General features: G+C 42.0%; 1 protein-coding gene across 1 annotated transcript in view; it reads right to left on the bottom strand.

Annotated features, from left to right (window-relative positions):
• The window catches only part of PKD1L2 (polycystin 1 like 2), a 46,522-nt gene extending 25,269 nt beyond the window's left edge, over window positions 1-21,253 (bottom strand). Inside the window, exons 1-22 of the mRNA XM_029285183.1 lie at window positions 21,094-21,253; window positions 19,628-19,813; window positions 18,681-18,791; window positions 17,630-17,777; window positions 16,774-17,003; window positions 15,230-15,634; window positions 14,172-14,267; window positions 13,304-13,353; window positions 13,039-13,159; window positions 12,203-12,410; window positions 11,134-11,254; window positions 9,978-10,119; window positions 8,804-9,004; window positions 7,254-7,399; window positions 6,708-6,902; window positions 5,039-5,164; window positions 4,185-4,367; window positions 3,004-3,128; window positions 2,128-2,254; window positions 1,333-1,464; window positions 693-918; window positions 322-515 (exon numbers count right to left, since the gene is read on the bottom strand). Of these exons, the coding sequence (XP_029141016.1) occupies window positions 322-515; window positions 693-918; window positions 1,333-1,464; window positions 2,128-2,254; window positions 3,004-3,128; window positions 4,185-4,367; window positions 5,039-5,164; window positions 6,708-6,902; window positions 7,254-7,399; window positions 8,804-9,004; window positions 9,978-10,119; window positions 11,134-11,254; window positions 12,203-12,410; window positions 13,039-13,159; window positions 13,304-13,353; window positions 14,172-14,267; window positions 15,230-15,634; window positions 16,774-17,003; window positions 17,630-17,777; window positions 18,681-18,791; window positions 19,628-19,813; window positions 21,094-21,253 (3,633 nt within the window). The remainder of the gene's footprint in view (window positions 1-321; window positions 516-692; window positions 919-1,332; window positions 1,465-2,127; window positions 2,255-3,003; window positions 3,129-4,184; window positions 4,368-5,038; window positions 5,165-6,707; window positions 6,903-7,253; window positions 7,400-8,803; window positions 9,005-9,977; window positions 10,120-11,133; window positions 11,255-12,202; window positions 12,411-13,038; window positions 13,160-13,303; window positions 13,354-14,171; window positions 14,268-15,229; window positions 15,635-16,773; window positions 17,004-17,629; window positions 17,778-18,680; window positions 18,792-19,627; window positions 19,814-21,093) is intronic.
• Window positions 21,254-21,795: the final 542 nt, after the last annotated feature.

Genomic DNA, 21,795 nt, shown 5'->3' with positions numbered 1-21,795 from the left:
TATGGTCCTGGTCTTTTGCTTCCAACAATAAAGGACTACACTTCTTTCTCATTTAGCCAGAAAAACACTTCCCATTTATTCCTAGTTTCAGTTGCCTCTTCCTTTAAAATCAGGTTGTTTACTTTTGACTGAGAGGGAACTATGTCTTACAATACAACAGTTGTCCATAGCCTGCATTCTCCAGAAGTGTAAGGAATGTAATTCCCAGCATTCAAAAGTTGCAGTCCCAGTATATCTATAAGGTCTCACATCAGGGGAAAAATGTTGCCTAATCATAAATCTTCAATATGTATTCCAATGTTTCTACTTCTCTCTACTTACACGGCATCCATAGCTATTCCAACTCTTTCGTTGCCCATCCCAGAATACACACTGGGACACAAAGGAAGTGATGGAAATGTTCATTTCATTGGGAGCAAGGAAGTCCAATTCTGTGTCTGGTCTCACGACAAAATAATACATCCCTTCTCCAAAGATCAGATCTTCTGGTTGAAGCACCCAAGAATATATCTCATCTGGGTTGCCAAAACAAACAAACAAGCAAACAAACAAACCAATGCCAAATAGTTAGTTGTGGTTTTTTCCCTCACAAATCCAGATTCTACATTAAATATCATTACGGCCACACAACCGTTACAAAATAATTGGCATGCACTACAAAATCATTGACCAGTTTTGGGATTCAATTTTACCTCTGGTATTTCTGTTGTGAGGAAGACATGCCATCAGTTCATGATCAGTCTCGTTGGGAAGATAATCATATCCCAAATAAAGGATAAGTGGAATATTTTGATCCATCTCCAGGTAGATCACTAGAGATGAGTCTGCTGTAGTCACGTTGACTTGGACAGCTGTGAAATTTCCCAGATTCAATATATTCTTGTCCTCTTGGGTTGCAGGACTTCTGGGTAACCGTATCTATTGGTTAAAATTAACCAATTAGCTCTGGAAATCCGTTCATACCTTGAGAGCTTTTAAAATAAATCACAACCATTAACATTTGAAAGGATAACACTAACTATAGTCTTACTCTGTAATTTATGCCAACGTTTTATAAAGTTAAGGGCGGTGGGAGAAGTAGAGAAAGTGCTTCTGTCCCCTAAAAGAATGGAGGGGTGAGAGAATAACTTGAGGAAGAGAAAATGGAAGGATGTGGAGAGATATAGAATGCTAGTAGAATATTTAGTTTTTTCTGCCATGATCTTTCTCAACTCTGCTATTACTGTCGGTTTAATAGAGGAACTACAAATGTAGAAAAAGGAAAAAAAACAAAACCATCAGGATGTAGGACAAATTTGTCTTCAGCAAAGCCCCTAAGGGAAGAAAAATTACCTCAATATCTTCTGAAAGATCATATACTGGAATGACCAATCCATCTAGGCTGGTAAGAGTGAGGCCTCCAACAGTTCCGTGGATATCAAATGAATCACTTGAGGAAAAGGGATTTACCGAGAAGCTCACCATCTGCAAGAAGGCATACTTAATGGTCAAGATTTCTTCAGATAAGTGCCACATTAGACTTTAAAATGCAGATTCCCATGCAAGAATTCCATTCTGGCAGCAACTCAGCAACAATATTAATGAATATTCCTCTGCAGTTCTTCTTCACTTTTCCCCTCTGTTTTTTTTTACTTAAACTTTAACTTCAACTTCACTTCAACTTCATTTTAAAAAAAAGTTTTCATTTCTCTTTGCAGTCATATTCTGTCTTTCTTTTAATGTGCTCTTTATTTTCTAGGTGATAACGAAGGGGAGAGCCAGTTTGATATAGTCGTTATTGCCATCAGGCTAGAAACTGGGAGACTGTAAGTTCTAGTTCAATCTTGGGCAAAAAGTCAGCTGGGTGGCCTTGGGCCAGTCTCTGTCTCTCAGCCCTTGGAAGGATGTAATGGCAAACCTCTTCTGAAATCTTGCCAGGAAAACTGCAGGGACTTTTCCAGAACAGTTGCCAGAAGTCAATATTGACTTGAAGGCACCAGAAAAAGAGAGAGAGAGAGAGAGAAGGTCATATGGGCCATCACTGCTATTTCAACATTTACATTCTGATTAAAAATGAAGGGACATCTCAAGAGTGGAAGAAAACCCATTCCCACACCAAAGAAAACCCCGATAAAAGTGTGGGCTTGCCCTGATGTCCACGGTCTCGTCGCTGTCTCCCGAGATGCTGAGAGAAGAAGCAGAAGGAAGCGTGAAAGCCGCAGAACCGGAGTCGGAGATTTTAATGGCCGTGCTGTTGACATTCTCGGTCTGCAACCTTTACACATAAGCGTCAGAAAACAAGGCAGGTGAGAAGACAAGGCAGAAAAAGCAAGCAGACGGATCTTAAGTGACAGGCTGCATTGGGTGAAAGGGCTGATTTTGTGAAGACTAGCTCCGCTCTTGATCTTCTTTTACAGTATGCACTCTTGAGAGGAGAAATAAGAAGCAAATGAGAACCTGGGTGCAAAACACCCTGTAAGATAGAATGTGGCTGTTTGACTTTGGGTTTTGTTCAGTACATTGTAGGGATTTGGATAATGTTATTAACTATGGTTTATGATTTAACATGTTCCGCAATGAGGGAAGGGAAGGGAAGGGCTATCAGGTGAGACTAGAGATGAGCAGAAAGGACAAGTATTAGATAAACCTTGGTTTGTTCCTGGCATCTCCAGCTTAAGGAGCCTAAACAGAAGATCTAGGAAATCATTTTGAGAAGCTACTTCTAGGAAAATAAAAAATGCTAAGTGAAATCAGTTTATTTTGGGTTTAATACAATGCATAAACTCAGAAATGCACTTTCTGAAACAAACTAGGATCCTCCCTCCCTCCCTCCCTCCCTCCCTCCCTCCCTCCTTCCTTCCTTCCTTCCTTCCTTCCTTCCTTCCTTCCTTCCTTCCTTCCTTCCTTCCTTCCTTCCTTCCTTCCTTCCCCTGGTGGTAATAAGAAAGTTTGCAGCCCAGATACGGTACCCAGGGTGTAATATATCTTTCCCAGACAGAAATGGAAAACAGTTGAGATGATTACCTGTTGATATACATAGCTGCAGAAGGAGCTGTTAGCACCAAAGGCTCACTGTCGGGCAATTTTCCAAAAAGTAGAGCACTCTGAAGGTTTTCAACTGTGGTTATGAGTTCTTGCGAGACTGAATTCTATGGTGGAAGAAATAAACTAGATTCTGTAAGAGTCCTTTATGCCAGGTAGAACGGGTTCCCCCCAAAAGTATTCCAATGGATATCAGTTTCCCCAGCTTCTCTGATGTCCATCAAACTGCTATCCGATGGAACGCTGTTTTAAATTTTGGATGCCTCTAACCATTTACAAAGTAGGAAATTTACAAAATAGGAAATGGGAAAACCACACCATAAATTGCTGCCCTCCAGTGTGACTTAATAGATGAAGATGAAGATCTCTTAGAAAGTACATGCAACCTGCTAATGATAACTGTTGGTGAAAAGACAAGTCCTCAGACAGCATCCATTTTATGAGAGTATCCACAACATGCCCTTCATGACTTGGGACCAGGTTATTTGAAGGAGCGTCTTTTCCCAATCATATCTACCCGATCCACCAGAATGGGGAGGCAGGAAATATCAGGGGCCCCTTCTTTTAAGGACGTGCATCTAATGGACGAAGGCTTCCTCCCTATGGAACATCATCCCTGTAAAAATAAGATTGCCCCCCACTTTGACATTCTTTCTCAAGGTCTGAAGACATGATTCTGCCACTGGGCCTGGGGATCCCAGGATGATATGAAGCCCATCCAGTGGTTGACTTGATTGTGGTCGCCAGGAGAGTGAGGATTTATAGACTTTTGTACTGGGGAATGTCACCGCTTTGAGTTATGTTTAAACTACCAATAAAGGTGGGATAAAAAAGAATCTAATAACTAGCTAGCTAAATTTCTTCTGTTTTGCCTTGAGAGGTCCCTGTGAGTTCCGGAAGCGCAATCTCGGCATTTTAGCCGGTCTTTTTCTCACAAGTGGTGGCCCTGATTGTGTGTTGCCATAATAGCCAGCCTGAAAGAAGAGGAAAAACTAAATTTCTGAACATAGTGCAGAAGCAGAGGTTTGAATTTCTGCCAGGACAGGGATAATTACTCTAATGGCTGCTTGAAGTTGGTCGAAGTGAGTGTCCTCCTAACTGGTGAACAAGAGTACCAACAAGATTTGCAGAGGCACGTAAATGCAAGGCAACACACCCCTCACCTGTGCCATCTCAAGGGCAGAGGCTTCTTCTGTTTCATTCTGCACAGTAGCTTCTAGGACATTGCTTACGGCGCTGAAAAGGTAGCTGGCAGCCTCCTTGCGCTTTAGATCATCTTCTCCATCCTCTGTGTCCACCACTAGTAAGGATTCACTAACACTCTTCAGAGTATGACTAGCTTCCACCTAGAGAGAAGAAGAGGTGCATAGGCTGAGCCTGAGGGAGGGGACAAGCGTGTCATCAGTCTCAAGTCCCTTTGCGCCCAGAAGGGATCTAAGTCCAGCCCACCTTGAGTTTTGTTGACTCTCATCTGGTGCCAATTTGCTTTGACTGTTAATAGTTCCCAGTTAAGGGGAATATTTGTAGCTCAAAGTTGAAATGAGGGTCCTCATAGCACTGATACTACCTAGCCTGGGTAATGAAACCTCTTCAAGAAAACAACCAAGCTCAGAGGGCACCAAGGACCCTCATGAATAGTTCAGATTCCTTATTGGCTCCTTATTTCTTGTGCCTGACAGGGTCCTTAGGCATCCCACCACCCTTCTCTCCGAGCCAGAGGTAAACATCAGGAAAAAACCCGTCCATTTCTTTTTTCCAGGCAATTTCTGCCTGGCTATTATTGTCCAATCCTGCTGTGTTGATGATTAAAGCTTTACTCTAAATTCTAAAAGAAAGAAAAAATGAAATGGTTCCTGTCCATTCCTACTTTGTCCCCCTCTTTTTAATTTTTCCCCCTTTTGCAGGCTGTGGAATCATTTTTGAAATGACCCACATTTACGTAGCTTCTGGCATCCTAGTTACAGTCTGGGTTGCTTTATCCAGAGTTCAGGAAGTGCCTTCTGGGCTGCCTGCTCACCTGGGCAGAAGACGAGAGCTCTTCGCTCCTGTAAGTGATTTCTTTGAGGACTTCTGACATTTTGAGGGCTGTCTGCATCGATGTGACGTTGACTCCTGAAAGGGTTGTCAGCATTAGCTCTCTAAGCTTGAGAGACAAGGAGAGACCATAAGAGTAAGGACGTAGAATAACATTCCACTGATTAATTGTTCTCGCCATCAGGAAATTTCTCCTTATTTCTAGGTTGGGTCTTTCTTGAATGATCTTCCACCCATTGCTTCTTGTCCTGCCTTCAGATGCTTTGGAGAATAAGTGGACCCCTTATTCTCTGTGACAGCCCCTTAAGTACTGGAAGTACTGCTATCATATCACCCCTAGTCCTTCTCTTTGTTAGATTAGACATACCTACTTCCCTCAATTGTTCATCGTATAGTTTAGACCAGTGGTTCTCAACCTTTTTAATGCCGCGACCCCAACCGGTCGTAAGTCGAGGACTAAACCGGTCGTAAGCCGAGGACTAAACCGGTCGTAAGTCAAGGACTACCCAACCGGTCGTAAGTCGAGGACTTTCCTTGCCCGGGAGCGCCATGCATGCGTGGTTCTGCCCCCTGCGCCAGCCGAGGCATAGCTGGCAAGCGGCAGAGACGGAGCAGGCCGACCACCAGTTGGCCCAGCCCAAGGGAGGTAAGGCACCCGCCGGAAAAGGGGGAAAAAAATGGCGGACAAAAAAAATGGCAGACAGCCTTGCTTGGCGACCCCCGTGAAATGGTCGATCGACCCCAAATGGGGTCCCGACCCACAGGTTGAGAACCACTGGTTTAGACTCAAGACTCATCATCTTTGTTGCTCTTCTCTGTACTCTTTTTAGGGTCTCAACATCCCAGAACAATTGAAGCACAACTTACAGCAAGGATTTTACAACAACTGGTGGCTACTTAAATTCTTTTTTTTTTAACACCTCCACAAGGAAATTCTCTTCCCAACAAAGTCATCAGTTCTATTCTAACAATTTTTACTATTAGGTCACTTCTCCAAGTACCTTGCCTAGATTTCTTTCCTGATATTTCTTCATGTTGATTCTAGTTAAAAGAGTGAAATTTATCTCATTTGATTTCTCTCTTATTTTCCCAGTGTTGTCTCTGGGCCATTTTTGCATAAGATTGTAATGTTTCTTTGGTTTTTAACCTCTACGCTAAAACGGCTAGAATAGATACACATGTATAGCCTTGTATATTTCTCTGAATATTATCTTTTGGAACATAGTTTTCCCAATGTAGACATGTTCATGAGGGTTATCTTTCTGTTTACATTTGTCTTAATATATTTCTTGACAAAACGATGCTTAGCAATGTCATGGGTTTTGTGCATTGTTTTAAGAAAGGTGTGAATTTTTGTGTGAATGTGGTCACCGGGTTTCTAATGGGCCGCCTAGATATGTTAAAGGTTCCATCATGTTTAGCAACCGATTTGTTTATAATCATCTCATTGCCTCCTTCTACTTTTTAACAACAGCTGGATGGGTATATGATATTTCAAGTTTACTCCATGGTCTCCCCAGTATGATAATAATCTATTAGGACCATAAAGTTGGTTTCCATAACCGAACTGTACAGATATTGCTTCTAGAATCTTGGTTCTGAATTCAATCACTGGAGCAACTGGTTTTGAAAGAGAAGGTCAAAAAACTGACCTCTTTCCGTGTATTTGTCTGCAGAGATGAATTAAAGGTGGCTTCTTTCGTTTCTTGATTAAGAACGGAAGACACTGACTTATACAGCTGAAAGAGGGACATGCTGTTATTCTCTCCTTTTAGGATGCTGTTTGATTTTTCCAAAATCATAGCCTGAAAAGTTTGGTTCCCACTGTTTATATCTTCAGGTTGAACCTGGCAAAACAAAATGGTTTAGGGGAAAAAAGCAGAGTTGTCTATCTGTCCTTCATCCCTAATGCCCAGAGTCATTGAAGCTCAGGTGGCAGACAGGTTTAATAAATAATTATATACACAACAGTAGGAAATCACAGATGCCAATTATTTAGCTGGTGTTGGGTTTCATACACACTGAGTTCTTCACAAGAACTAGGATGTTGTAATGCTTTTGTAACTGACAGATGGGAATTTTGTCAATCCACATGTTTTCAAAGTTGGTTCGAATCATTTATTTCTCTTCGTCCTGGATGATAAAGTCTATGGAAACAAAAGCAAAAAGCTGTGAATGTAAGCAAGATCATCACTCACCCTGACGGTGGCATTTGAATAAACAATATGGCCGTAATTATTGGTCACTGAAATTTTAATCTGTACAACAAAGTCATTGTCTTCTTCTCCCAATGGAAGGTAGACCAAGGGCAGGACTGGATCTTGTCCACAGTGAAGGAGTGACTCTGAAAAGAACAAAAAAGAAGGACGTGGACTCAGATGGAAAACTGGACTCATCAAATGACAAAGTTTCATTAACTAATTAAGGAAGGGCTAACAAACCAACCTATCTACCCTTAAATTGCCTTTACATTATAATGTATTGGCTATTCTCAATGAATGGAAAAGCATGTCATTGAGTCATCCAAGAAAAGAGCATCTGCAAGAATTTGTTCAAGCTTTTGTAAGGGTGTTCACGTTTCATGCCTTTTCCTCTGAAATCTCATGAGATTTCCTGAGCGAGTGATAAAGTTTTGCATGATCAAATGTTTTCATGGGATATTAGGCTATTTAAAATGTTTGAATTCCATAGACAATATCTAGGAAGGTTGTGGGGTTCTTGTGGCATTCAAAAGCATGAATGGTCAACTCCCGAAACATGGGGACATGAAATAAGAAAGAATTCAGAAGTTGTAGAAGGGCTTGACCAGTGCTGTCCTGGTCAAAATCCAGAAATCAAGAAAGACCTGTTGAGGTTCTTCAAAACAGTTTCCTTTATTGTTCTTCACCTATAGGCTGGAATCTTCCCAAACTAAAGCAGCCTACTTGCACCATTAAATATATACTCTGAGAACTATTAGGGAGAAGCTGTCTTAACTCTCTTCCTCTCATGTAAATTATACCTTGAGGTGCACCTGGAGGCTCCAGCTAGTTCAGAATGCGGCTGCGCGGGGGATCCTGGGGGCCTCTAGATACTCCCATGTAACACCTCTCCTGCGCGAGCTGCACTGGCTGCCTGTGGCCTTCCGGGTGCGCTTCAAGGTGTTAGTAACAACCTTTAAAGCGCTCCGTGGCAATGGACCTAGGTATTTGCAAGACCGCCTCCTACCAAACACCTCCCTTCGACCAGTCCGCTCCCACAGAGAGGGCCTCCTTAGGGTGCCGTCGGCCAGTCAATGCCGGCTGGCAACCCCCAGGGGGAGAGCCTTCTCTGTGGCAGCTCCTGCCCTCTGGAATGACCTGCCCCCCCCCGACCTACGTACAGTTGCGGACCTGCGCCTTTTTCGCCGAGCCCTGAAGGCCCATCTATTCCGTGTGGCCGGCCTGGCGTAGTTTGATTATGTTTTAGTGGGGGTTTTGTATGGGGTATTTTAGAGCAGGCCTGTTATTTAATTTGATTTTAGAACAGAAACTTGCGTATATTTATCGTGGTTTTTATTATCGCCTGTTCACCGCCCTGAGTCCTGTAAGGGAGATAGGGCGGTATATAAATTCAATAAATAATAAAATAATAATAATAATTTAAACTTTGCTGTCTTTTGCTCATCTGGAATGCAGTCCATCCCTCCTAGGAATCCAGACTATATTCCATCACAGCCCTTTAGTTAAAGAAGAACCTTCAGGGTAGCAACCCAATCACTGAATCTCACTTGGTTCCAGGTAGAAGCAATATGTGAATGAAGAGCTATAAACTGGAGGACACTGGTCCAATAAGCAGGAAGTGTGGCAGGAGATGGAGAAGCTGGTGAGCACTGATCCTTGAGGAGGCGATACGGAACATTCTGGAGCTACTGGAGGAGGTACCGAGCTGACAATGTAAGTTTCTTCTCCATATTTGTTCTCACTCAGAGCTGGATATTTTGGAAACAAGAAGAGGTCAAGAATTGGTTTACTGTGATTTACATTGTGAGGAATAGACCTTAAAATGTACCCTGGCACTTTTTAAATCAAATACACGTGTCTTTGCTAAAGAACAGGTATTACTATTACTATTCCATCTACAATTCCTTTCTCAACCTTTTTTTTTTACGTATTATTAGTCAGAACAGTATAGAACAGTGGTGGTGAACCTATGGAACAGGTGCCAGAGGCGGCACTCAGAGCCCTCTCTGTGGGCACGCACGCCGTTGCCCCAGTCCTAGGCCTTCAGCTGGGTTTTATAAAACCTTTTCGCTTTAGGCCTCCGCCATCGTGTACAAAAACGAACAAAAAAAGGTTCAATCAATCAGTCAATTTCAACTTCTCACGGGAAAAAAAATCTTGCAAAGTTGGAATTGATTGATTAAACTTTTTAGTCCCACCCAGTCTGCCATTACCAGAGGAACCACGCCCACCCAATGGGCTACGCCCACCCAATGGGCCACACACACCCGGCACCCAGGCGATGCATAACTGGGTTTTGGGTTGCAGTTTGGGCACTCGGTTTCTAAAAGGTTCGCCATCACTGGTATAGAAATTTTATTGATTTAGTATGTTATGACTTATTTCAGCTGAATTGGTTGTAAGTCAAGGAGTGCCTGTAAACACTTGGAGAGTTTATAAGTCCAAAACAAGGCGTTGACAGCATACTGGTATAACACAGTGGTGGGATTCAGCCAGTCCCCACCACTTTGGCAGAACCGGTAGCTAATTTTTTTATTGGCCAGGCCCAGAACGGACTTCCGGAAGTGGCATCCACACAGAGAACCGGTTGTTCACCTATTTGAATCCCACCACTGGCATAACAATTAGCAGCCTAACACTAAAAGCTGCCGGTTTAAACAACCACTAAATCAGGCAATAAATTACTTCAAACAAAAATATCCAAAGCTGAATGGCCAATACCTGTTGCTTTGATCTGAAAGGCTTCGCCTTGTGACTGTAAGAAGGAGCTGTTCAGGAGAAGAATTTCAGTATCGTTCTGAAGAAAAGTGAGCCAGCTCTGTGGGAAACCATTTAAGTTGCATCCTGGAGGAAGCGCATTAGGCTGATGAAAGTCGAAGAAAAACAGGAATTATAAAATGTCCTCTTTTTTTTGTAGCCCTCATCTCTTCCAAACGTGCTCTGTCCACTAGGTAGGAATATTTGCTTCATCTCATCCTCAAATGGTGAGATTAAACTCTTCCTTCTTAAATATCCTTATAGAAAGATCATAATCAGCACTTGTTTGGCTCATGTGCCTTTCTAGTAAGTCTTTGTATTTTACGTGGGATATATTTTAATAGCAAGCATGGTTGGGAATTATAGCTTTGGGTTTCTAAAAGAGGGGGCCTTTTTGTTTCATTAGAACCCCAAGGTCACTCCAACAAAAATGAAGCCTCAAGAGAAAGAAAAACACAGAGTTAAAAAAAAAAGAAAAGAAAATTGCATGCATCCATGTCATTCCAGGAAGCAGCTGTTTTCAAAAAACATTCCACAAATCCGTGAACACAAGTCTCATTTCTGTTGAGAGAAGTGGGAGGGGGGGAGCTAAGAGCCCGCCCGATTCTGAACATTTTGCAAAACTAGATTGATAGTTTTGTAGAAAGGATGAAAACTATAACAGAGTAATGGAATAACAGTGTTGGAAGGGACCTTGGAGGTCTTCTAGTCCAACCCCCTGCTCAAGCAGGAAACCTTATACCATTTCAGACAAATGGTTGTCCAGTCTCTTCTTGAAAACCTCCAGTGATGGAGCTTCTACAATTTCTGTAGGCAAATTATTCCACTGGTTAATTGTTCTCACTCTCAGAAAATTTCTCCTTAGTTCTAAGTAGAACATAAGTTAGTTCTATCTTCCTACTCATAGGCACACCATTATGAATTTGCTAGAAGTGGAGATCTGGAATCTGCTCCCTGAAAAGTGACATAGTATAGTTCTGTATAACCCTACTTTGATCATCCGATACATCCATATCTCTTGAATGTTGCTTGTTCTCAGAGGGAACATTATTCTCTACAAACTATTCTTTTTCAGAGTGTGTAAGAATATATTGAATTTCTGAGGTGGTCGTAGTCTTACCTTTCTTTTGAAGGTGTGATCTAAATACCACTTGTAAAATACAGGCTTTATGCCTTCCCTCATTGAGACTTTAAGTATAACATCTTCACTGATATTCGCAGGATTGCAATTCCTCTCACAGCTAGGAGGAACCAAAGAAAATGGCATTTAGTAAAATAAAAAGAAGCGTTTAGTAAAATAAAAATTAACCGTTCCTACCAAAATGGCACAAGGATAACCTCAGGATGAGCAGTGTTTTCAAGAGGTAGTGTATAGCTGTTGTCTCTTAGCAACATACAAACTCATTTTTTCAGTATAACTAACTTTGAATAGTTCACAACCTAAACATGGTTTGGTTTTTGAGCATAAAAGAAAAAAAAATCGGAGCTGGTGGGTTAATAGTCTGATTGGAGGCACAGCAGTAGAGAATATGGTGAGTCACCTGATCCTGAGATGGGTGGTATTTAAATTTATTAAATAAATAAATATTGTCATTTTAGAGAGAAGTTCACACCATCCTTAATACAAAAGCATTTCAACTCACTGTGCCAATTTGGGCTGCAGTGTTTATTTTGACGATCACAAATCATACTCAGTTCAAGCATTAATTTAGACACCTTGCCCATCTATAATTTTTCATAGCCGTGATTTGTTGCAAGCCATCCAGTGTCACCTGCTTGAGTTGGGAGGCTATAGAAATTGATTGATTCATTGATTGATTGATTGAATGAATGAAAAAAATAAAATTAAAATAAAATAATAATAATAATAATACAATGATACAATAAATAAAATAAATAAAATAAAATAATGGGACAATAAAGTTTGCTCAATACCAGATTGTGTGTTTCAATGCAACATTTAATGTAGGTCTTGTCCAGCAGAACAATGAACAAATACTGTGCATTAGTGAGATTTATGAAGCCAGATGGAGGCACTATAATCCATGAATATCAGGGCCTGCATGCACAACATTAATTGGGGGGGGGGGCTAGAAAGGTGTCCCATTCTTATATAATCGCATGGCTTAGCTTTCTAAAGAGGTTTCTCCCCATCCATGTTAAAGAACAATCATGCAAGGTTGCCACACCTGATCCTCAGGCTCAAATCTTGTTTTGCTGTGATGTACAAACACTGTTCATCCTGCTTCTCCTCTTTCTCTGGGGTTTTCACCGCAACTTTCACTGTCACTGCAGAGCTGGGAGGAGGCAGGCAGTTGGGGGGTATCCGGATCTCTCTTTGTACAGTGTCGATAGATTGTTGCTGCACACATTCGTCCCACTGAGGCCAGCAGAACCCTGCAAAGGCAGTTTTTCATCCCAATTATTTGCACATCCTCATCTACCTCAGAACCAGGATAAATGTGATGGTCCTTCATTGTCTCAGAGTTGAAGTCATTTGTTCTGTTGCAGAATTCAATCTGAGTCGCTCACTGGGACCAGATTGGATCCTGAAACATTATCTTGGGCACCTTTATTTGCCTTCATTTATTCTGTGTTTGCAAAAGATAGAATTTGCCCAACGCAATTGCGATGGAATGTGCACCTGTAGAAGCAGAGGGGGAGGCTTTTGACAACACAAAGCTGTTTCAGAAGGAGACCGGGATTAAGAGACTGCGCAACTCGGATCTGGGTGAGGAAGGAGGGAAGAGATTCAGGGTAATGGTTAGATAAGAGAGGCTGTAGCCTACAGCTGCATAATGGGCGGAGGAAGAGGGTCAGAAAGGCTCTCCCTGAGTTCTCAGGCTTGTAAAAGAGATGGTGTGAAATTTGTACATTCAAACTGGCAAGACTGATGTCTGTCTTCACAGGTAGATCAGCAGGAAACACAATCAGCCGAGCTAATTCTATTTTTTTGTGAAGCTACCTTAACGGAATCTTGCCTGAGAAATGAGGCAAGGAAGCCCACTGAGACACATACACTTACCACAAGACCAAGTGTAGAGTGAATTGTTGCTGTGTGTCTCAGGCCAACCCAAGATAAGTGTCGCAAAGACACCAGCATGGCGGCTGGGTGAAATGTATATCCTATTTTTCCCCTTGTCATCCTGAAGCAATGGAAATGTGAAGGATTAGGCACAAATATATCCCTGCATCAGTGAAACATTGCTAAGACAAATCTCTCAGCTGTCTATTCCCTCTATGCACTATTTTATGCACTTTGTTTTCTCCCACATTTTTCCAATACTCACAGGTCTTCTTTTCCCATTTGTGCTGGATTGTTCTTCATTCATCAGAGGATCTGTTTAGTGCCAAGAAAACAGTAGAAGATTTAAATGTCACTAGTCCAGATAGGCTTGAATTTCTCTCTGTAAAGCATGGAAGTTTCTCCTCTGGTCAACTCAGACTTTTTTTAAATATGAAAGATGACTAAAAATGGTTTCTAAAAAGACTGGCTTTGGATAAGTTAAAAAGGAAGAGAGATTTCAATTAGAAAGTTTTGCAGTTGCTAAATCTGGACTTCTTCTGCCCTGTACATTTTTTGTCACTAGTCTTGGGAGCACAGAACAGTATATACAGTATAAATGCAATCTACCCACTCAAGTTGATCCTGAAAGTTGGCATTGCTTTGTTAAACAGTTTATCCTAGGATCCCATCTGGGTGGGTCACTGAGACCAGAGGTTTAGCCTTCTGACATTTCTCTACCGGAATCTGTAATGTAGGAGTCCCCAACCCCCGGTCCATGGACCAGTACCGGGCCGTGACATGCCAGCAACCGGTCCGCACAAACAAGCAAAGCCCCATCCGTGGGATGCAGACAGCACACAAAACCACACCACCTCTGGTCCGCAGAAAAACCTCTCTCCACGGAACCGGTCCCTGGTGCCCAAAAGGTTGGGGACCTCTGTTGTAATGTGTAACATTCTAGTAGAGAGAAGTTTCCTGAGGATGGGCTCCAGCACCAAAAACATGGAAGCCCAAGCCTCTGGTCCTAGTGACCGACCCAGATTTGATCCTGCAACATTATCCTGGGACATGTTGCAGGATAATGTTTGCCTTTATTCGTGAGTTTTATCCTATCCAGTTCCCGCATCACACAATCAAGGTCCCATGGTTACCTTTTTTATGAGAACTGTTAGACACTGTGACACTTCCAACATCAACACTCATGTTTGAGAAGGCGTTCATCACAAACACTTTGACCAGAAAAGTACCTGAGAAGAGCACATACCAAAACAAAAAACAAAAAAAACACAATGAAACAGATTCACAATTAAAAACGAATCTTGAATGTTTAACGGTGATCTTGACTGAGTAGAAGGTCTTAGTGTTTCAGAGATCTAGAGAGGATGAATGGCAGAGATCATGTCAAGGGAAGTTCAGTCTGATGAATGAAAAGTTTAATCTGACTGAAAAAGCTTGAGATTATGGTATGGCTTGGAAGAACTCAGATGAATGAACTTGGCAACCAAGCAGATTGCATGTTTTGGGCAATCTTTACTCTCCACTCTCAGCAAGCTACCCTTTTTCTCCTGTCCTTACTGCATTTCTGATATTTTCTGCTTCTTCTTTACAGTTCCATCTGAGGTCTCACAAGTGCTTGTTCAAAAGGCAACTGGACTTACTTTGGTTTTCCTTGAAGATATTTCACTGGAAATATCAGAAGTGAAACGTCTTCAAGGAAAAACAAAGTCCACTTGCCTTTTGCCCTGCCCACACATTCCCTTTTTGTTACGCAGCCCCAAGGGGTGGCTTCTCACTGCTTTCTCCTCTTCCCCTGGAGTCGCCCCATTGCTTCCCTCTGTCCTACTTTGCTTCCTCCGAGTCTGACTCAGCTTCCCAGCACAGCTGGCTCTTAGCTTGGTCACGAGTGGAAGGACCAGCCTCTTCATTAGTTTGTAAGTCCTGCAGTTCATCAGAGCCTCTCTCCCACTCTGATGGCTCTCCAGGCCCCTCCTCCTCCTCTGATTTCCCCATACTCAACTACCGGGATCACAGGCTGGCACGGAATCACAATAGTTGGCCTTCATTTGTGAAATCCCCTCACTGACTGTGCTAGACCCAACTTTCAGAGAGAAAAACTGGGAGAAGTGTGTTTGGTGCCTTGGAGAAAGATTTGGGTGAAAGATAGCATATAAACCAGCTAGATATAATTAGAATCTTGGCATTGCCATACCTTCAGAATTCATTGGGATTGTATAAATTTCAGACTTTCCTTCAACGAAATCCTTCAGGTGGGAAAATGTTTCATTCATCCCGGTCACTTCAAATCTCACTTTTTCAGGGGCACCACGACGTACAGAGACTTTGATTTCCAGGTCTTCTCCTAATTCCAAGGAGTCGGAGGTTAACATAGCTTGGAGACCAGAAATCGGCTCCACTAAATGAACATTCAGGGCTTCTTTGACCTCTGAATCTGTGGTGTTGCTGGTGGCAACTATTTCAAGGGAATGTACTCCAGGGCCCATCAGCCGTTGAGGCACCCCGTCCAAGGTTAGATTATGAGGGGCAGTTCCTATTTTTGTGCTGGTCTCCAACACAGTCTTGTTATCACTCAATATAGTGTAGGTTACTCCAGTCCCTGCAAAACAAAAATTCCAGAATGGCTTAAAAGTGGTATCAGTTATAACAAAGTCTATATGCCTTCATTATTACAAATGTATTTGTTTATTGAGCCTATTTATCCAGGATTTGTTATACACATAGACAAATACTATGCAACATACACTAAATAAACAAATGCACTTGGATGAAGGACAGGCAGTAGCCGTGCTGGCTGAAGATAAAGAGAATTGCAACATACCTAGAGGCCACTGTTTTAGAAAAACAGCTTTGCTACATAAGATAGTGATTCTAACATCCCTTAGAGAATGCAACCTTTTTCAATGAATGTACGGTTTATTTCCCCCCTCCCATCCCCCTTTTCCCCTTTTGTTATGCTGTATGTTTCAGTTGTAAACCTGACAATAGGGTCTCAAGGTAGACAGATTCAATTCCAGTGACAATGAGTGCACAATTGGAAGACCTGAAAGATCAAGTTAGGGACAGATCATCATAGTTAAAATTGATCTATGCAGTTGCTAAGAATTGAAAACGATTTGACGGCACACAATCAATCAAGTAGCCATTAAGTTCTGATTCCAAAAGGCACTTTGAAATGTGCAGGATGCAAATGTAGCCCCTGCTTGTAACTCTTTAAGGCAGCCACATCTTTTCTGTGTTTCTGGCACCCACCAACCACCTTGCTAATGAAAGCTAAGTAAGCATTCTAGTCATCATTATGTAAGCCTTTTCTCTCTTTTATTTTTTCCTTTTTAATTACCTATTTGCCTACCTTCCTGCAGAAAGCTGATACATACACATATACACACACCTTTTATATTTGTCATGAGAGCTTTTAAAAAAAAATCTTAATAAGAAAGGTTGTTGCCAGTGGCCAAAACTCCAAAATGGCTATTCCTCCTTCCGGTCTATGAACAAGCTTAGTTAGCAATTTATTCTCCTGCTTTAAGAATGTGTTGCTGGAGACAATCTGTCCAATTTTCCCTATTGGTAGAGTTGGCCCTGATTTCAGAATTATACACTTTTCTTTCAGGATGGCTTTGTTTATAGAAAAGATCTGGATGCTTTAAGGAATAGTTCAGATTAGCAAAGGTCCACTTTATGCGCAGGGAAGGTATATTGTTTGAACGGCTACCGGAAGAGAGAAAGTACACTAACCTCCATCAAGTTCTACTTGAATCCATAAGGTTTCCTCATAAAGGGTCCTGCAATAAGAGCTGTTCCCCACTTCATATTTGCTGAAGCACCCGGTCACCGTGACCTTATCCATTTTATCTCGAACAGTGATGAGTTTTTGAGCAGTCACGTGCCACTCACTGGTCGTGCATTCCACAAAAACGGTGAATTCTCCTGGCACTGTATAGCAGTGGGTCACATTGCTATGCAAGCTGTAAACACAAACTAGGGCAAATTATCAACAGATCTGTCAAGTCCAAAACCGAGAATAACACTTGGTAGTGCTTCCGACTTGAGATCTTTATTGATTCACACCCGTAAACAAAATCTTGGCAGACTGAGGACTCTCCTATTTGCATCTACAATATAAATCTGGGAACTATTAGAGACAGGCTGTCTTTATTTTCTTTCTCTCACACGTAACATCCAGACTGGATTGCCTCTTGGTCCTCTGGAATTCACCCATCCCTCTTCTGAAGCCACCTCCCTACTACAATTCCATCCCAAGATCATCAGATCTACAGCAAGGCATTGAAAACGGGAAGATGTTGGTTCTAGGTCCAACTTGGCCAAGCATCCCTTCTTAGGGGACATTACATTTAGGGATGAGGTAGGGGTCAAAAAGGTTAAGACAGTGGCTGCGACCATGTAATCAAAGCTCTGTCCTTTTCTACATGGCTCATGGTGGTGCATTGGTGGGGAAGATGGGGATGGTTGTCTAAACACATCCAAAGATTGACAGTTTGGCAAAACCTGATCTTTAATCTCACTGACTCTTAGATGCAACTACAGTCCCTTGAAAGTCTCTTCCTCCTTTTCTCCCCAAGCTTCCTCTGACCTTGACGGGTAGTAGGGGTCCACCGTGTTGCCATCTCCAGTGCTAATTATGCAGGAGAGGTTTCCAGAGTATGGTGACAGCAGCCATTTCAAGGAGATGGTGACATTTTCCAACACAAACATGGTCTCTTTCACCGCCAAGCTCAAGCCTGTAAAAGAGTAGAGAGAATTCAATCCCCTTTTTTCATCCAAGGACAACTCAGAGCCTTCTCAAATCTTTATTTCACAAACAGATCAAGTATCCTCTATAAAAATGACAACCATTTCAATCATGAGTATGGAACCTGGGAAACAAAAGCTAACATCATCAACACAATACAATTCTCGTACTGAAGCTCCAGCATCTTTACAGAAGAGTCCTCGGTGTTAAGACCAAGCTGGGGAGCCAAACAGGAAAACTATAATATAATCTTAAATAGAAAATTATATCAGCAAAATGATTAATTTTAATACGGATGTATTGTAATTCTAAAGTTTTTGGGTACAGATTCCAATAATATGAGTATTCTATAAAGATGTTCTCATCTAACTCAGTGTTTGTTTACTTATGATCACAGATCAGGCAGAAATAAAATATAAATCCTACACTGCAAAATGCACAATTAACATTTTCAGCTAACTACCTGGAATTATTTCCAGCTCAGAATCAAGGTCAGAGAAGAACTAGATTGGTTTATTTGTTTGTTTTATTAAATGTGTTTGTCACCCATTTTGCCACAAGGGCTGCAGAGATTATGGTAAAGTGATTGGTTTGGTTGTAGCTCCGGAGTCTAATTAAGGTGATTTTGAAAAATAAAATAAAATCCAACTTCTTCACCATTAAAAACAATCCCCAGCTAGGAATGCAGTATTTGCAAGAATTTAAATGATTCTGCAAACTATTATAGGCTGGCAGCAAGCTGACAAATCTCTGAATTTCAAGACACCACATTGTTATTGCTTGGGAAAAAAAACAGACTGCTGGTTGGCAATTTTAAAACAGGGTTTCTACACAGATGTCACTAAGCAATCTTGGCCTCCCTGGACTGTGTGTAGAAACGGTGACTGCTTACCTTCCATGCAGTGGTATTGGACAGAGAGGTAGCTTCCCAAACCTGGGCAAGGCTCTCCGAAAAAGGTTCCATCCGCTGCAACTTGGCATGCTTGGAGCCCGTGACATTGCCCTGCGAGATTAAAATGACCGCTTGAGTTATGGTTTCAGTTGATTTCAGTTCCTCATTTTTGTAGATAGATGGATGAATAGGTAAATGATTGGATGGATAGGTAGGTAGGTAGGTAGGTAGGTAGATAGATAGATAGATAGATAGATAGATAGATAGATAGATAGATAGATAGATAGATAGATAGATAGATAGATAGATAGATAGATAGATAGATAGATAGATAGATAGATAGATAGATAGATAGATAGATAGATAGATAGCTCTATTGGTAAGTGTGAAAGGCCATGGGAGACTGGCCCAACAGCCACTATCAAGGGAAAAGTCAGATGGGAGATAGTATAATCTGCAGCTGAATAGTGGGCAAGGCAAGAGACTTAGAAGGGACCCTCTCTAGTTTCTTGGGCTGTAAAGGAAATGTGGGGGTGGGGGTGGGAACGGGACAGAATTGTGCTTTCAGACTTGCAAAATTCTGTCCATATAGCTTTATAACAAAGTAGAAGTAGCCCATCTGGTTGTGATTTCTGTCTGGATTGCCCCTTGAGGCTCTATCCAGGAAGCTAAGCAGAATTGGATTTGTTAGCATCTGGATATGGCGAGAGGCCATTAGGAAACGCTTGGGCTGTAGGCTAAACCAGGCAGCTGCAAAAAACATCCAGGCTGAAGATGAAGGAATTTCCCTATTGCTGTCAACAAAACTACACGGACATGTTCACGTGGTCACCGTAAGTCAAACTTGACTCAAGGTAGTCTGTACTATTGCCTTTTGAGGCTCTCAAAGTAGGAGGGCCACGTAGGATGGACTTTGCAATATTTGCAATATGGTTTTTGAGGCTTACCTGCAACTTCGTCTTTCACACTAATCCAACTGCACTCTTCTTCGTCATCAAACTGCAAGGGCGTCTCAAGGACACAGTAGTGAGGAGTTTTCCGCCCATAGAAACTCTCTCCGATCTGGATGACTTCTCCTGATCCACACTGCACGGTGGCATTGGAGTTGTCGCAAGCAATGCTGTGGCCTGATTCTGGACAGTAAGGAACAATGAAAGCTTCCTTCAAAGCGTCTTTTGTCTTCTTCATTCAGCTTCTCTAACGAGGTGCTCTCCAGACAGGTTGGACTTGAAGAGGTGAATTTTCAAAGACAGCCAAAGACAAATTACCTGGGAATTATGGGAGCTGAATTCCAGAACATCTGGTGAGATAATCTGGGAAAGCTTTCCTTAACTGCTCCAATAGGGAGCGATAGATGGGGCCACTGAGGAGCTAGAAGACACCAAGTCTGCATCAGTTTTGTGCTGTTTGGTGGCACAGATTCCCACAGCTCGTGGCTAATAAAAGATCAAGGCCAAAAATGTTGTGAACCCCCATTCCCAGCAACCCAGCATAGCCTTAACAAGCGTGGATGTTGGTAAAGGAGGCCACATGTGAAAGGCTGAAGCTGTTGCAGTGTTGAATGAATGATTAACTTTATTACAAACCAGAGGTCCATCAAGGAAACCAAAATAGAAACAATAAAATGAAGCACTATAAAACAGGGGGTCCCCAACCCCCGGGCCACAGACTGGTACTTGTCCGTGGCCTGCTAGCTGGAGGTGAGCGGTGGGCAAGTGAGCAAAACTGACACCATTCCTCCACTCCACCCCGACACATGGAAAAATTGTCTTGTACGAAACTGGGGACCGCTGCTGTAAAACGAAATACGAACAATACGACCCTCTAATAACCTACACAATATAACTAGTATTCAGTTGCAAATGAATGTGCCATTGGCAAAATGCAGGTTCTGTAGGTTGCAAATGCAAATCTAGTGACAGATTTGCATGGTTTTGGAATCTTTGTCTGCCCGGAGTTTTACCTAACATCCACCCTGTTGCCTAATGAGGGGTGTTAGAAGCTTGATATGAGTACCATTATACATTAAAATGGAGTAACATGGGGAGGGGGTCTGTGATTGAATGTTCTCAGGCTGGCATTGGCCATTGACGTAGGCAAAAATCAGCAGCTTCTCACTTGCCTTTTTGCTCCCTTTTCTAAAACTTAGAAATCAAAAGAAATAAAACCTAAAACTTAGAAATCAAAAGTAGGCCAATATAATCCAGGTCAGCGTTTCTCAATCTTGTTAACTTGGCAGTTTTCTCAACCATGCCGGTGGACTTCAGCTCTCAGAATTCCCCAGCCAGCTAAGCTGGGGGAATTCTGGGAGTTGAAGTCCACCCATCTTTATGTTGACCAGAGTTGAGAAACACTGGTCTAGGCGGTTATATCTATGTATTTTAAGGGCATGGGTGTGGGTTTAGTTTCTTACCAAATTCACAAATAAAGTCGAACTCCTGGCTGCAGTTCTCAGTTACTCCCCACTGGTAGTTAGCATTCTTCAGGATATAGCCACAGGACGATGCAAAGACCGAGGGCGGATCTTGGGACCACTTGCTGTAGGTGATGTTCGAAGTATCTAGCCAAATCATGGATCCTGCATGGAAAGAAATTGATATGTAGCGTACAGATGCAGCACAAAATATTTTACGGCTACCAAGAGAATTGTCCATCAAGATCTCCTTCCTAGTTGGTTAATGTTAGTTAGATTATGATTATTATATTTGTAACCCTGTATTCAGCTCTGGGAAGTGGGGAAGGGGTTTAGGGGGGGTTGGTTTTGGGGTTTATATTGTAACTTTTATAAAACTTTTCAATAATAAGATCTCCTTCCTTGGCCAGCAACAGCACAGTGAAGTTGGACACATAATCCCTTCAACCAGACGATCTCTCAAGTTATCCCCCAGAAAGTAGTGGGTGAACTGATAGCAAACAAGCTAGTGTTGATCCCTTAGCTCCAGGGCAAAGTATACTCATTGGGCTGCTGTTATATGCCACACTACCTTTTTAATAAGAGAATTTAGCAAGATAACTCTCCTATCAAGCTTTTAATCGTTCATTGACTGCAATTGTCATTTAAATATTTTAAACTTGGTGTTTTTGCTTTTAAACTGGTGAGCCACCTTCGGTGCTT

Source organism: Protobothrops mucrosquamatus, unplaced genomic scaffold, assembly GCF_001527695.2.
Source record: "Protobothrops mucrosquamatus isolate PMUCROS unplaced genomic scaffold, P.Mucros_1.0 scaffold1386, whole genome shotgun sequence".
Classification (NCBI taxonomy): Eukaryota; Metazoa; Chordata; class Lepidosauria; order Squamata; family Viperidae; genus Protobothrops; species Protobothrops mucrosquamatus.
This window is presented reverse-complemented; position numbering and strand designations above follow the sequence as displayed.